The sequence below is a fragment of the Schistocerca gregaria genome, chromosome 2 (assembly GCF_023897955.1).
Source record: "Schistocerca gregaria isolate iqSchGreg1 chromosome 2, iqSchGreg1.2, whole genome shotgun sequence".
Classification (NCBI taxonomy): Eukaryota; Metazoa; Arthropoda; class Insecta; order Orthoptera; family Acrididae; genus Schistocerca; species Schistocerca gregaria.
This window is the reverse complement of record NC_064921.1, coordinates 526,087,699-526,102,965: the sequence shown is the minus strand read 5'-3', so window position 1 is coordinate 526,102,965 and position 15,267 is coordinate 526,087,699. Positions and strand designations below refer to the sequence as shown.

At 38.8% G+C, this 15,267-nt stretch overlaps 1 protein-coding gene across 2 annotated transcripts in view; it reads left to right on the top strand.

The window, feature by feature from the left end:
• The window catches only part of LOC126330342 (cilia- and flagella-associated protein 300-like), a 139,965-nt gene that overhangs the window by 85,333 nt on the left and 39,365 nt on the right, over window positions 1-15,267 (top strand). For both annotated transcript variants that reach the window (XM_049996350.1, XM_049996349.1), the window contains one exon: window positions 5,898-6,070. In XM_049996350.1, coding sequence (XP_049852307.1) covers window positions 5,898-6,070 — 173 coding nt within the window. The remainder of the gene's footprint in view (window positions 1-5,897; window positions 6,071-15,267) is intronic.

Genomic DNA, 15,267 nt, shown 5'->3' with positions numbered 1-15,267 from the left:
AAAATATACCTGTGACACACTCATTTTTGTCAATAACAGCAAATACCATTTTTGAGAATTTTGCTTTCACTGATTCTTGACTTTTACCAGTTTGGGAACCAAATTGTGATTCACTTGGAAGGTAATAGATAATCTGTCTTTCATAATTGATTTAATAATTTTTGAGAATGATGACAGCAGCGAAATAGGTCAGTGGTTTTCTGTGTCTTGTGCATTACCTTCCTGTTGCAGAGGCAAAACTCTTGCCTGTTTTATATACTCTGGAAACTTTCGTGATGTAAATGACTCATTTATCAGATTTATTAAGAAACCTATAATCTGTATGCATTGTTTCAGCACACACATTGGTGCTTCATTTAAGTTTACTGATTTTGTTAGTTTTGTGCAGTTTTACTGATTTTATACTCTGTGGGAGATAGTAACATCATTGTACTTAATGCATAATTATTTTGTATGGGTTAAATTTGCTTTTGATAATTTTTATTGTAATTTATCTGCAGTAATAAAAAATGCCCATTCACATAGTTTTATAGGTGCAGTTGATGAATTATTACTGTGACCCCTTCCTTACCAGAATTTTGTTATGCTTTTGTGCTGACTGCTGCATACCACGTCCACTGAAACAACTCCTCTCATTGCTATTAATGTATAATGACTAGACATTGGCATTATTTGTACAAAAGTATTATAGTTTATTATTAGTTTGGATAATTTCTCTGTTAATGTATGATGAAACAGTCAGGCCATATTTGAGTGGCAAACTAGCTGGAATAATACTGGTGAAATTTCAATTTCAATATGAAGCTCTTTATGTTTTTTACACATCCAATCAGTATCAGAAGTAATTTTCTGTGAGAATGAAGCACTCATGGTTTATCCTTACAGCCACATTATCAAAATTAGCTCCAGTCACCAAATAATTTTATATTTTGTAAATACTTTTGGATTAAAGAAGATCACCCACCAAAAAGCAGAATCATTGAGTTCTCAATAGGCACACGCAAAAGAAAGAAAACTTGCTACCAGCAGCCCAGAGGGAGGCGGCCAGTTTGCATCATTCTGTCTGAAATTTCTACCCAGTTACTACCCATCTCCTTGCTGTTTGCTATTGATGTTGCCTCCCTACACGTTGACACTTTCTGTCTTATGGCCTTTGCTCTATAAAATGTTAGCCACACATACATTGTTCTGATTACAAACTCACCACATCCCTCTTATAAGTTCCACGTGGCTTTTCACGGATAATGCTGTAGTATGGGAGAAGTTGCAGCATTAGAAAATTGTAGCGAAATGCAGGAAGATCTGCAGCGGATAGGCACTTGGTGCAGGGAGTGGCAACTGACCCTTAACATAGACAAATGTAATGTATTGTGAATACATAGAAAGAAGGATCCTTTTTGTATGATTATATGATAGCGGAACAAACACCGGTAGCAGTTACTTCTGTAAAATATCTGGGAGTATGCGTGCGGAACGATTTGAAGTGGAATGATCATATAAAATTAATTGTTGGTAAGGTGGGTACCATGTTGAGATTCATTGGGAGACATTCGACCTATACTTGAGTATTGTTCATCAGTGTGGGATCCGTACCAGATCGGGTTGACAGAGGAGATAGAGAAGATCCAAAGAAGAGCGGCGCATTTCCTCACAGGGTTATTTGGTAACCGTGATAGCGTTATGAAGATGTTTAACAAACTCAAGTGGCAGACTCTGCAAGAGAGGTGCTCTGCATCACGGTGTAGCTTGCTTGCCAGGTTTCGAGAGGGTGCGTTTCTGGATGAGGTATCGAATATATTGCTTCCCCCTACTTATACCTCCCGAGGAGATCACGAATGTAAAATTAGAGAGATTTGAGCAAGCACGGAGGCTTTCAGACAGTTGTTCTTCATGCGAACCATCCGCGACTGGGTCAGGAAAGGGAGGTAATGACAGTGGCACGTAAAGTGCCCTCCGCCACACACCGTTGGGTGGCTTGCGGAATATAAATGTAGATGTAGATACTGATGACAAGTTTTAATTCTACCCTAAACTATTTCTCATTTGGTTCAAAGACATACAAACAAATCTGTGGTACAACATTACACTCTCATGCACATAAAGGTATCCTTCATAGCCATCCGAGTTCCTAAGCACCTCATATAATGAGTTTTGTTGATGATGTTCATGATCTGGACCCAAGACCAAGAGTTCTGTTCTCATTCCTCTGCAGGATTCTCCTGTCAGTATCACCTGGTCTTCCTGAACTCAATATGCCACTTTCTTGGACATTATGCTCTAACTCTCTGATAAATCCATAAAACCTTCTCCTATATCAAACTCATTAGTCACAAACATTGTTAGCAGCCACTCGTTCTGCACCAAAAAGTATCTTCTGTACAAAGGCACCATCCATTTATAGTGTATATACAGAAATGACAGATCCTATGCCCAGTATGCAGAAAGTCTAATGAATATCTTCACAGTCAGATGCTGCCACCTAATCTTCATCCACAAGCAGATCTCCAGTACTACACTCTCCCACATTCCTAAGGCCAGTATTACACTTATGTGTTTCTTTGTCGAAGTTGATATGTCAACTATTTTTGTCAGATAAATATGATAGCATAATAGGAAACTTAGTCAAATCTTGTCTTTAGTCAAAAAAATATGATCAGATCTAGGGCTTTGCCATAGTTTTGACCATAAAAGTCATTTGTCTTCTGTTCCCTGCAACGTGAAAAGTAACCGCTTGGAGCACTGGCAACGCTATGGCTATTTGATGTCTGAAGTGTGTTTGTAAATGTGTTTAGGTAGTGTGTTCCTTCAACTCTTTTTATAACCTTGGTTTCACTCAGGTTGGGGTGAGTAGGGAGCACAAGGCATGTTATTAATCATGTGCTGATGGGCAGGTGGGATATACTGCAAGTGACTTCAAATCAACAATCACAGCTATAGCCATCCACCTCTACACTTGTAAATATACAGGCAGCTTTTCAGTTAGCCAAAATAGAGGAGAAATAATTACTCTACTTTGTCTATTTTTGAACTCTGGATGCCACAAGTTAAAAAGTACTTCATCTGTTTCACACTTTTTAAAAAAAAATTTAGTTGTTGGAACACTACTTCCATTAATTATATTATTCAAAAATAAAAATAGTTCTTAATGCCCATATAGTGTACTTAACATTTATTTTCAGATATTCCTCCTTCAGTGCTTTCGAAATCATTTTGAATGTTTCTTGAATTATTTTGCTTAATGTGCAATGTGATATTGAGTGCTGTATTGTTAGCTAGAGGAGCATCTCTAGTGGCAAGAAACTGCAGTGTTATGGTGAGCCTATCTTCTGCATATATAGCATTTCGGAACAGAGTATTCTGTTTTGTAATATGAGGAGCCACTTTACTGAGCAAATAGTAAAATGCCCTTTCATCCATTCGTAAGTAATTTATGTAACACTTGACGTCCTCCACTTGCAGTGCTCACAAAAAAATTTGCTGAAGGCATTTATTATCTCAACGTAAAACCTATGGCTTCACCCAAGTGTGTTTCCTGTCCACTCAGCCTGCAAAATGTTTGGCTTGCCCTTATCTGTCTCCTACTTTAATCCCCTTGCCATGTGCATCATATCTGTTAGAGTGCTGCAAGACCTGTCCCATGCACTCACCTAGCATATTGTATTCCAATCCTGTCACAGGCATATTATAGCCTAACAGTGGCAACACCATGTATGAAGGAAACTACATTCTGCACTGCTTCTCTCCAACCTTAGCATAATTTTTGATGTTGGGAACACCACCATCAGCTGTCTATCTGGATGAAAGGTTGTTTCAAGACATCTGCCATCTGGAAACTACCTCTCAAATCCAGCTTCTGATTTCATAAGTGAATGCTTTCTGTCAGTACATCCTTTAGTTCTAGAGTCCCCATGACCTTGACCTCCATTATTTCCTATTCTTCACCCATTTCTGACCTTGTTGTAACTTCCCCTGTCAACATCAGCTTATGTTTTTCAGCAATCTCCATCTATTCTATCCTGTTTCTCCACTCCTAATCATTGTATCCTTTTTCATCAGTCCAAAATGCTGCTACCTCTGCCTGCACTAGAGCTATCTCTCTCTAATGCTTTATTCTTACCACCAAGTTCATCCCTTCCTTAGCTCTTACTCTTCCCTTCCTAGCACCCTTTCACCACTCCCATACCCACCCTCTTTCTAGTTCAGTTCATCTGCTTCGACCCTCACTGCAGTCGTACCAAAGCGCCAGAACAATGTTGTCATGTGTGTGTGTGTGTGTGTGTGTGTGGTGTGTGTGTGTGTGTGTGTGTGTGTGTGTGTGTGGGCACATGCGCGCACACACACATGCTTGCACGCTCATATATGAGTGCACACTTGCATACATGCTCCGTAGGAGAATGAAAGCTTTTAAGTTGAACTACAACGTTCCAGTTTTTGTTTGTGTGTCTAACTGTGAATCAACACCTCCACTTTACACTTAGTGTTTATATTGATTCCACTCTTTGAGTCATAACATTGCTCAAGAGAGCTTGGTATGAAATGGCCCAGCTTTTAACTGAAAAATGTTTTTTATTGTATAGAATTTGTGTGTGATATATGCGTTAATGAGCCAAAATATTATGACCCTGAACTTTATACTGTGTTGCTCAATCTCTGAAATGCAATGCAGCAGCTATTCTGTGAGGCCTGAATTTGACAAGTCATTGGTAGTTTTCCAGAAATATGTGGCACCAGATGTACATGCACAGGTATCACACAATTCACTATCAAGAGCTCCTGAAACTGCTGTAGTATGATTCTGGTCTTGTTATATGGTAGTTTTCCTGTTGGAAGATGCCATTGCCATCACGGAAGACATAAACATGAAAGGATCTGAGTGGTGTGTTGTAAAGTTCTTATAGTCCTAAGCTATCATGGTCCTTGCAGTTAGTAGATACTACCACAGTCCTGACTGAAACTGTTCTACAGGTCTGCATCCATGCATTTTTGAGCACCTGTTTACCTTTACGACTGCTTATCAAAACAAGACCATTGGACTGATGTAATAACAAATGTGATACATCTAACAACATGACATTTTTTCTATTGACCCAGGGTCCAGACTTGGTGATAACTGTATTTACTGAAATTGTAATTGGTGATATCATTGGGTCATCATGGAACTATGTAGGGACTGTCTGTTGTGGATGCTCATGTTCAAAATTGTATGCTGAATGGTGTACTCTGTGTACACTTGTGCCTACACCAGCATTTTATTCTGTCATCAGATCTGCCACCACTCACTGCCCATCCTGCTTTACAGAGCAGGCAGTCCTCCAGCCTCCATGTTCTGTAATAAGGCGTAGGTGTCCAACACCTCATTGCCTCCTTGTGGTTTCACAGTCCTCCAAGCACTTTCCGCAGATGCTCACAACAGAGGGATGCAAGCAGCTGGTTAGTTTCACCATTTCTGAGATGCTAGTTTCCAGGCACTGGGTCATGCCAATTAGTCCATTGTCAAAAGTTGTTCATGACAGGGTGTTTTTCAATTTGCAGCCCATTCCGTAGCTAGAATGATTCCTTGTTCATCTCTGGTCCACTTATATACTTTCTTTATCATGTTAAGTAACTGCATCATCACTTGCTGGCTTTCAGTCTTGTGGTAGGCAGTGGCATAATGTTTTGACTCATAATTGTAAGTTATAATTTACTTGCAAAAGCTGAGCAAAGAGCCAGAATTCTCATGTTTATAATGTAGAGATTCTTAAAATTCTAGAGTAGAGGGAAAAAGAGAAGCACGTAATATTATTCCAGAAAAATTAATTTTATTGCCTATAGTCTACCAATTTTACCTTTAGTTTATCTATTTAAAGATAATGGTATATGGTGAGACCTGCTGATTTAGAATCATTCAATTTCAGGTACTTCTGGATAGTGAAAGTGAAAATTATGATATATTTTCTGAACAGGAGCGGGAACAGTTTATTTTCCAGATCTTTAAGCATCTCTGTCTTGGAGGAAAATGGTGCCAATATGAAGATAACATAAATCCCTACTTGGAAACAACAAAGTTAATATACAAAGATCTGCTAAGGTATGTTACCATATGAAAAGCTATATTCTCTTTGTACTGCAGCAGCAGCAAGTAGGTTGCTTTTGGATCAAGGATTAATTTATTTAAAGCAGTAAATATATAACTGAATCACTGATGAAAGAGGATAATGGCTTCAAAATTGGAAATGCAGATTTTGTCAGTTTTGGTTTATTGAGACGTAGATGGATTGATTGGAACCAAAACTGGACATCATCATTGCCTTTCCACTTGTAGAGACAAGAGTGAAATATCAAATTGTTTTAATAGTTTCTAGTATGGGACAGCTCCAAGAATCATTACATCTAAGAAATAAATGCGTGGCACTTCTGGAGTCATGCTGGACCAGTCAGTGGTTTTTGTTGCAAACTCTGACTAACTAGTCCACAGATAACATTAAGATGAGCAGCCTAGTACTGTGGACAAGTGGTCAATCATCTTCTTAACATGTTTTGTATTATTTTTGTATAAACTTAAAACAGTTTTGTCAACAAGTGCACAATCATTTTTTATTCATTTTGTATGAACTTGGTACAGTTTTGTGAACATTGAAGAGTTGTATGCTAACCTAAACATAATCAGTGGTTTTGGTTGAAAAGCATTGAGAAATTGTAAGTTATTTGGATATCTTTTACACATGCTTCATTACATTATTACATATGGAAGTAATGCATTTTTCTGTGTGGTAGTTTGCCCAGAGCAGAGATATTTACTTTATATTACATTTAGTGTGCCAGAAATACTGCCATTAATTAATTATATGTTCTTACTAATATATAATTGAAATAAATGTATTAGTATACATTTGCTTCTTTTATTGCTGTAAAGAGAAAACTTCAGATGTTAAGAATCATGATATCAGCTACAGCTAATTTTCAGACATGGTGATATTAGCCCTACACAGTCCAGAAAATTAATGGTTCCATACTGCAGAAATAAAATTGCATTAAGTTGTTAAGCAATTGGTGTGGAATAACTATTCCCTCTCATGAATAATTTATCAATCCTGAGTTGTCCCCTTTTAGAAATAAGCAATTCAATTCAAAGTGTGCTAGATAGGAGTATTGAGCAGTATCTCATTTCCTTTGATGTAGATTACAAAAAATGTACCCATAATTAGTGAAAGACTATAAATACTGCAGTGGTTGTTGTAGTGTTGACGTTATTAACTGTCTGTGAAAGACCTTAGACTGAATAATTGGGAACTACATTTGTGGCTGGGTTCTTTAATTCAGACAGCTCCTCAGCACTTCCATTGTGGGTTCATGAGATACACTATGTGATCAAAAGTATCCAGAAACCCCAAAACCATAGGTTTTCATATTAGGTGCATTGTGCTGCCACCTACTGCCAGGTACCCCATATCAGGGACCTCAGTAGTGATTAGACATCGTGAGAGAGCAGAATGGGGTGCTCTGCAGAACTCACGGACTTTGAACGTGGTCAGGTGATTGGATGTCTCTTGTATCATAAGACTGTATGCAAGATTTCGACACTCCTAAACATCCCTAGGTCCACTGTTTCTGATATGATAGTGAAGTGTAAACATGAAGGGACACGTACAGCACAAAAGTGTACAGGCCAACCTTGTCTGTTGACTGACAGAGACCGCCGACAGTTGAAGAGTGTCATAATGTGTAATAGGCAGACATCTATCCAGACCATCACACAGGAATTCCAAACTGCATCACGATCAACTGCAAGTACTATGACAGTTAAGTGGGAAGTGAGAAAACTTGGATTTAATGGTCAAGCGGCTGCTCATAAGCCACGAATCACCTAGTAAATGCCAAATGATGTCTCGCTTGGTGTAAGGAGCATAAACATTGGATAACTGAACAAAGGAAAAATGTTGTGTGGAGAGATGAATCACGGTACACAACATCCGATGGCAGGGTGTGGGTGTGTCAAATGCGTGGTGAATGTCATCTGACAGAATGTGTAGTGCCAACAGTAAAATTTGGAGGTGGCGGTGTTATGGCATGGTCATGTTTGCATGGAGGGGGCTTGCACCCCATGTTGTTTAGAGAGGCACTATCACAGCACAGGCCTATATTGATGTTTTAAGCACCTTCTTGCTTCCCACTGTTGAAGAGCAATTCGGGGAAGGCAACTGCATCTTTCAACATGATCAAGCACCTGTTCATAATGCACAGCCTGTGCTGGAGTGGTTACATGACAATAACATCCCTGTAATGGACTGGCCTGCACAGAATCCTGACCTGAATCCTATAGAACACCTTTGGGAAGTTTTGAAACGCCGACTTCGTGCCAGGCCACACTGACCAACATTGATACCTCTCCTCAGTGCAGCACTCCATGAAGAATGAGTTGCCATTCCCCAAGAAACTTTCCAGCATGTGATTGAACTTATGCCTGCGAGAGTGGAAGCCTTCATCAAGGCTAAGGGTGGGCCAACACCATATTGAATTTCAGCATTACCGATGGAGGGTGCCACGAACTTTAAGTCATTTTCAGCCAGGTGTCTGGATACTTTTGATAACATATTGTATCTCACCACCGTTGACAATTTTCTCCTGCTGGACATAATCATATGGAGGCTATCCTATGGAGGAATCATTAAGTAGGCTTTTTTTTTTTTTTTTTTTAAATCTTGAGAAGGTCCACAATACGACTTGGAGGCATAATATTGCAGGAAAACTTCATTATTGGGAGCTTCAGGCATTTCCTCTCATCTTTTTGTGTTTCTTCTTGTTTTTTAACTACTTCAAATATCATGATGGGAAATTCTCTAAGACAGTTTTGAGTGGCAGAATATGTCTCTCAGGGGAGCATCTTCAGTGTTAACACTTTGGCTTTATGTCCATGATTAAGCAGCCAGTATAGGCTATTTGTTTGTAGATGATGTGATTGTTTGCTCCTCCTTCACCTCTGTAACATCAACATATCAATTACAGGTATTCATGAAGAGGCTGAAGGAGCAGATGGTGCAGCAGTTTCAGGTTATCAGAGGAATTCTAGGGGCATTTACTGTCAATTTCAGTCATGATGAACAGTATTCTGTAGGTGAGGGATTTGCTTAGGTTTCTAGGCCTCAAGTTTGATTAGAAACACAGTTGGATGCCATAACTGAGGGACCTAAAATGTGGTTCCTCAAAACACTTAGCATTTTGAAGTGTCTTATGCATCGGCTTGAAGATCTTTAAAAAACGACATGCCCCAATTTATAAAGCCTTCCTGTGGTTACTTATTTTTTTATTGTATAAAAATAAATAAATACTCGTCAGCAAGATCTGCCAGTCTAAAAGATCAACACTGTTCACCATGAGGCGATCAGGCTGGCCATAAGCAACTACAGAATCAGTCCCATTCTAGTTGCTGCACCAAGACTGGTTAGCAACTACTGTCCATTTGACAGTGGTTTCTCATGGAGCATCAAGCATAGAGGTTATTGTCTGATCCTAAACACCATCTGGTCAGTCACTCATCCATCACTTTCACCAGCTGCCCAAGTGCAACAAAATGTGAAGCAAGACTTTGCAGTACTTGGTGTGGAGCCAGTTTCAGTCATTACACAAGAGTGGAATCAGCTGCCACTCTGAACGCTCAGAGGCCCAAAGTTAATTTAGATTTACAACAGACTGACAAAATACTGCTAGTGATTTCATTTTTCAAACAAAATTTTAACCTATGATGGAGGTATCACAATTACATACTGGGTATATTGATGAGTGTAAGCTGGGAGATGATGTTTATGCTCACTGATTTGTCCCAGTCATGTTCTCAGAATATGCCCACTCAACAAGTTTGGCTCATGATGTGGAGGGAGATGTATGCAATTTTGAGAGTGTTGGATCAATGACACATGTTTATAAACTGGAAGATGCAGCAACCAAAGAGACATTTACAATAGTTACAGTTTTGAAAAACAATATCACGTGCTGTACTGCTGTGGCCAGGAGAAGGATCATGCATCATTGAGAGATGTGAATGGAAGTGAGGGAAAACAAAATGTAGTCATATAACTTAGTATCCAACAGTCTTCATCACCCTAACTAGCCAGAGAGGTTAAATGAAGTGCTGCTAACATGTCTTCAGGTAAAATATTGCCGTTTGATGTATGGTTTCATCCTATTGCAAGAATATCCACCATTTGGAGTGCTTGTGGTGTACATGTGTTAAAATGCACATTTTGTGTGAGTGCACTCAGTTTGCAAGAAGGGAGGTACCTCATAATTTTGCTAATGGTTTATCTTTATAATGTAGGTGACAACACACAAAATGTTGAACTTTTGCTCTTCAACTCAACTCTTTGAGCAAGTGTTGTTTAGGTAGTTTTAACTTGTTCCTCAGAGTGATTTACCTAATAAATTTTCTCGTGTGGCTGCCTTACAACTTTTCAGAATGTCTTTATTAGTTTATAAATTTTTATAATTTTTCTACCCATAACTCAGATCTAGTTCTAGTGGCCAAAAAACATAACCAACAAAAATGTATGGTACCATAACATTCATACTGTTACATTAAAGCATTGCTAGGAAACAAGTAAATAAGCTTTTTTATCAAAAAGTTAACTGTGGCCCATAATTGATATATAAACTTACTGTAGGTCCACTGTGTCCTTTGTACATAAGGAAAACTACAAACACCAGTCCATTTTGCAATTACTTCAAACAGTAGGAGAGAATTTTTTGAGAAAAATTATATTTAAAGCTAAAAAAAATGCCTAACAGATTTTTATGGGCTCACTTTCTGTGCATAGAAAATACGAGAAATATGGAAAGCTGTTTACCAAATGATTGACAAAAAATGTACTAAGGAGCTGATACATACAGCTAATACTGAAGGCACTTACATACCTAATTTATGAAATCTTAACAGCCTTTGCATAAATATTAATGACAGTGTTTCACATTCCATTAATCTCCTAGCAGTTATTGAGGTTTCAAATTTTCCAAAACAATGTTCGTAATTCTAATTATGCCAATGAAAATGAAAATGTATATACAGGCTGTTCAATTCATCTAAAGACATCAAAATATGTCAAAAACAATACACTGGACATAAAAAAATTATAATAAAAATCTGTTTGTCTTGGAGGGGGACATCTAGTGATACCAAACTCAAATTCCCATCACACCCTGCGTCTTGGGGCAGGGGGCAACTTTTAAATCTTAAACAGGAACCCCCAAGTTTTATTGCAGATTTGGATTCTATGGAAACAATACATAAGTATTAGCTGAAATGTTTTTTTGTTAAGTGGCAGATAGCACTGTAATTGGAAAAATCAAAATGGGAAGAAAATTGTGTTTCAACACACTATCCAGTGACACAGGGCAGGCAATTATTTTACAACTTTTGATGGGTCAGAGGAAAATAATGTTGAGAATGGGGTTTCCCATTAAAAGTTAAGAAAAATTGACTCTCTTACCCTCACAGTATGGAGATTGGAGGGAGGGGGGGTTAATTCAAGTGCCATTTGATAACCTTTTGAAACATAAAATTTTCTACTTATTTTGATTTTTCTGACTACAGCATCATCTGTCATGAAATGAAAAAAATATTTCAGAGAACACTTATGTATTTTTGTCCTAGAATCTAAATCTGAAATAAAAAATGAGAGTTCACACTGAAGTTTCAAACTTCCTCCCCTCCCCCTCCGCACCCCAGCACATAGGGTGCGGTGGGCAGTCAAATTCTGTATCATTGTGTATTCCCCATCAAGACAAACACATTTGAACTGTAAATTTTTCAATCTGATGTGTAGTTTTCAAGATATTTTGATTTCTTCAGATAAGTTATACATACTGTATATAAAGGGTGAGCCAGGAAGAAAGGTACAAGCTTTGATGGGTGATATCAGAAATTCTAAACAAAGAATTTCATATGGACATATGCCCTATTCCAAAACATTTCCAAGATGTTGCCAAGCTTAGCTCATGTAATGCATTGCACAACAGAAGGGCATGACTTTCTCAAAGCAATTATCACTGGTGGTGAGTCATGGGAATATGACAGCATGCCCAGAACCAAACAGGTCTCTATGGAGTGGAAACTTGCTGGTTTTCCAATATGAAAAAAATTCAAAGTGACTCAAAGTGCTAGGAAAGTGCTTGTGACAGTGTTCTGGGATATAAATAGTGTGTTATTGATGGACTTTGCTGAACACAGGAACATGAATGCTGCAGCCTACATTAAAACTTTGGTTAAGTTGCATCATGTCCTTCACAACAAACACTACAACATCAATGCTGACAGTGTCAAACTACTTCATGACAATATTCACACCCAAGTTGCTGCTCTGCTTCATGAGAAAATCACCAGATTCGGGTGGGAGGTGCTCCAGCATCCACCATCTTGTACGTAGAAGAAGATACAATTAGATGAATGACGAACACTAACTTCACTTAACGAAGGTTTATTCAGCACTTGCACATACAAGGGTGTGGAGCAAACTGCCTCTGGCCATTAACACATACAGTATATATACAGCTGCAGAACATTTGAGTACAATGATTATTGATATTTGTGGATACTTCTAAAATGTACTCAAACCGAATATAGAAATTAAAAATGTACAGTCCAGGTGAGTTTTGATCTCATGACCCTCAATGCAACAGTTTAGCATCATAACTACACCACAGTGCTACTCAGCTTCTTCTGTGACAATATAGTTCAGACCTTGCACCATCAGACTTTTATCTGTTTGGTCTCATTAAGAAACTCTTGGCTGGTCAATGCTTTTTGACAGAGTGGAAGTGAAATCAGCAGTCTGCAGATGGCTATACTTCAATCAAATGGGATTCTGTGAACAGGGCATATTGAAACTGGTACCACAATGGGAGAAGTGTGTTGAGAATGTTGGTGACTATGTAGAAGAGTAGGTAACAGTTGTAAGTTCCTTTGTGGGATTTTTGTTTTTTTACCTATTAAACTTCTTGGTAATAAAATTATTGTGCACTACTTTCTGGTGTTCCCGTGTACCTAAGCAACAGTGCATTTTTAGTGCCCACCAGGAGGCATCTCAGACAAATACTGCTCATCATGACTTGCTTGAAGTACCCAATGTTGACCAAAAGCATCAGTTTCCATAACGAAATTTACACTCTGCAGCAGAGGGTGTGCTGAAATGAAACTTCCTTGCAGACTACAAATGTGTGCCAGACGAAAACTGAAACTCAGGGCCTCTGTCTTTTGCAGGCAAGTGCTCTACCAACTGAGATACCCAAGCATGAGATACTGCCAGAAATAAAGCTGTGAGGATGGGTCGTGAGACATGCTTGGGTAGCTTGGTTGGTAGAGCACTTGGTCTCAAGTTTGATTCTTGGCCTGACACACAGTTTTAATCTGGCAGGAAGTTTCATATCAGCTCACACTCCACTTCAGAGTGAAAATTTCATTCTGGAAATGTCCCCCAAGATGTGGCGAAGCCATGTCTCTGCAATTTTCTTTCTTCCCAAAGTACTAGTCCAGCAAGTTTTGCAAGAGAATGACAGTGAAGTTTGGAAGGTAAGACATGAGGTACTGGTGGAACTAAAGCTGTGTGGATGGGTTGTGAGTCATGCTTGGGTAGCTCATACAGTAGAGCACTTGCCTGCAAATTGCAGAGGTCCTGAGTTCGAGTCTGAGTCTGGCACACTGTTTTACTTTACCAGTAAGTTTCATGTCAGCAGATACTCAGCTGAAGAGTGAAAATTTCATTCTGGAAACTTCCCCCAAGCTATGACTAAGCTATGTCTCCACAATATCTTTACTACCAGGAATGTTAGTCCTGCAGGTTTCACAGGAGAACTTTTGTGAAGTGTGGAAGGTAGAAGTAAAGCTGTGAGGATGAGCCATGAATCGTGCCTGGGTAGCTCATTTTGCAGAGCACTTGCTTGTTAAAGGCAAAGGTCCTGAGTTTGAGTCCAGTTTGGCACATAGTTTTAATCTACCATAAATTTTCATAATAGTGTGCACTCCACTGCGGGGTGAAAATTTTGTTCTGAGAATAACCCCAGGCTGTGGCTAAGCCTTATCTCCACAATATCCTTTCTTCCAGGAGAGCTAATACTGTGAGTTTCATGGAGAACTTCTGTGATGTATGGTAGTTAGGAGTTGAGGTACTGGTGCAAGTAAAGCTCTGAGGATTGGTTGTGAGTCATGGTTGGGTGGCTCAGTCAGTAGAGCACTTACCTGCAAAAGACAAAGGTCCTGCGTTCAAGTCTAAGTCTGGCCCATAGTTTTAATCTGCCACTAAGTTTCAAGCAGTGGCTTGTTTCCCATTACAGACAAAATCGTTCTTAAAGTGTAATTTTATTTGGCCATTCAATAGAATGCTCACTAATTAGTCTAGTGTGATATTCATTTTATTGATTTCATATGAATGTATTTTCGTTTGACCTTTGCACAGAGTACTGTACATATGACACAGTATTGAGCATACCTGGTGGAGAGAAACAACTGAAAGAGTTGAAAACATTTAAGTTTCCAGGTCTGGATGGAATCCCAATTCGGTTTTGCAAAGAGTACTCTATGCCATTGGCTCCTTCCTTAGTTTGTATTTATCGTGAGTCTCTTGACCAGCAAAAAGTGCCAAATGACTAGAAAAAAGTGCAAGTGACTCCTGTATATAAGAAGGGTAAAAGAAGAGACCCACAAAATTACAGACCAATATCCTTAACATTGGTTTGCTGCAGAATTCTGGAGCATATTCTGAGTATGAATGTAATAAATTTCATAGAGACCAAAAAGGTCGTGTCCACAAATCAGCACAGCTTTAGAAAGCATTGCTTGTACAAAACTCAGCTTGCTCTTTTCTCACATGATATACTGTGAACTATGGATGAAGGGCAATAGGCAGATTCAATATTTCCAGATTTCCAGACTGTTAACAAAGGAACATGCATTTGGAATACGCTTCCAGATGTGTAACTGGCCTGAAGTCTTTTTAAGTAATAGAACCCAGTATGTTGTCCTTGACAGTGAGTGTTCATCAGAGACAAGACTGTCATCAGGATGGCTCCAGGTAAATGTGATAGGACCACTGTTATTTTCTATATACGTAAATGATCTCACGGACAGTGTGGGGAGCACTCTGCAGTTGTTCAGTGATGGTGCTGTGGTGTACAGGAAGGTATCAGAGATAAGTGACTGAGGTTGACACAATATGATTTAGACAAAATTTTTAGTTGGTTTGATGAATGGCTAACACTTGGTTCAAGAATTATGAAAGAAGGTTGTATACATGGAAGAATCCT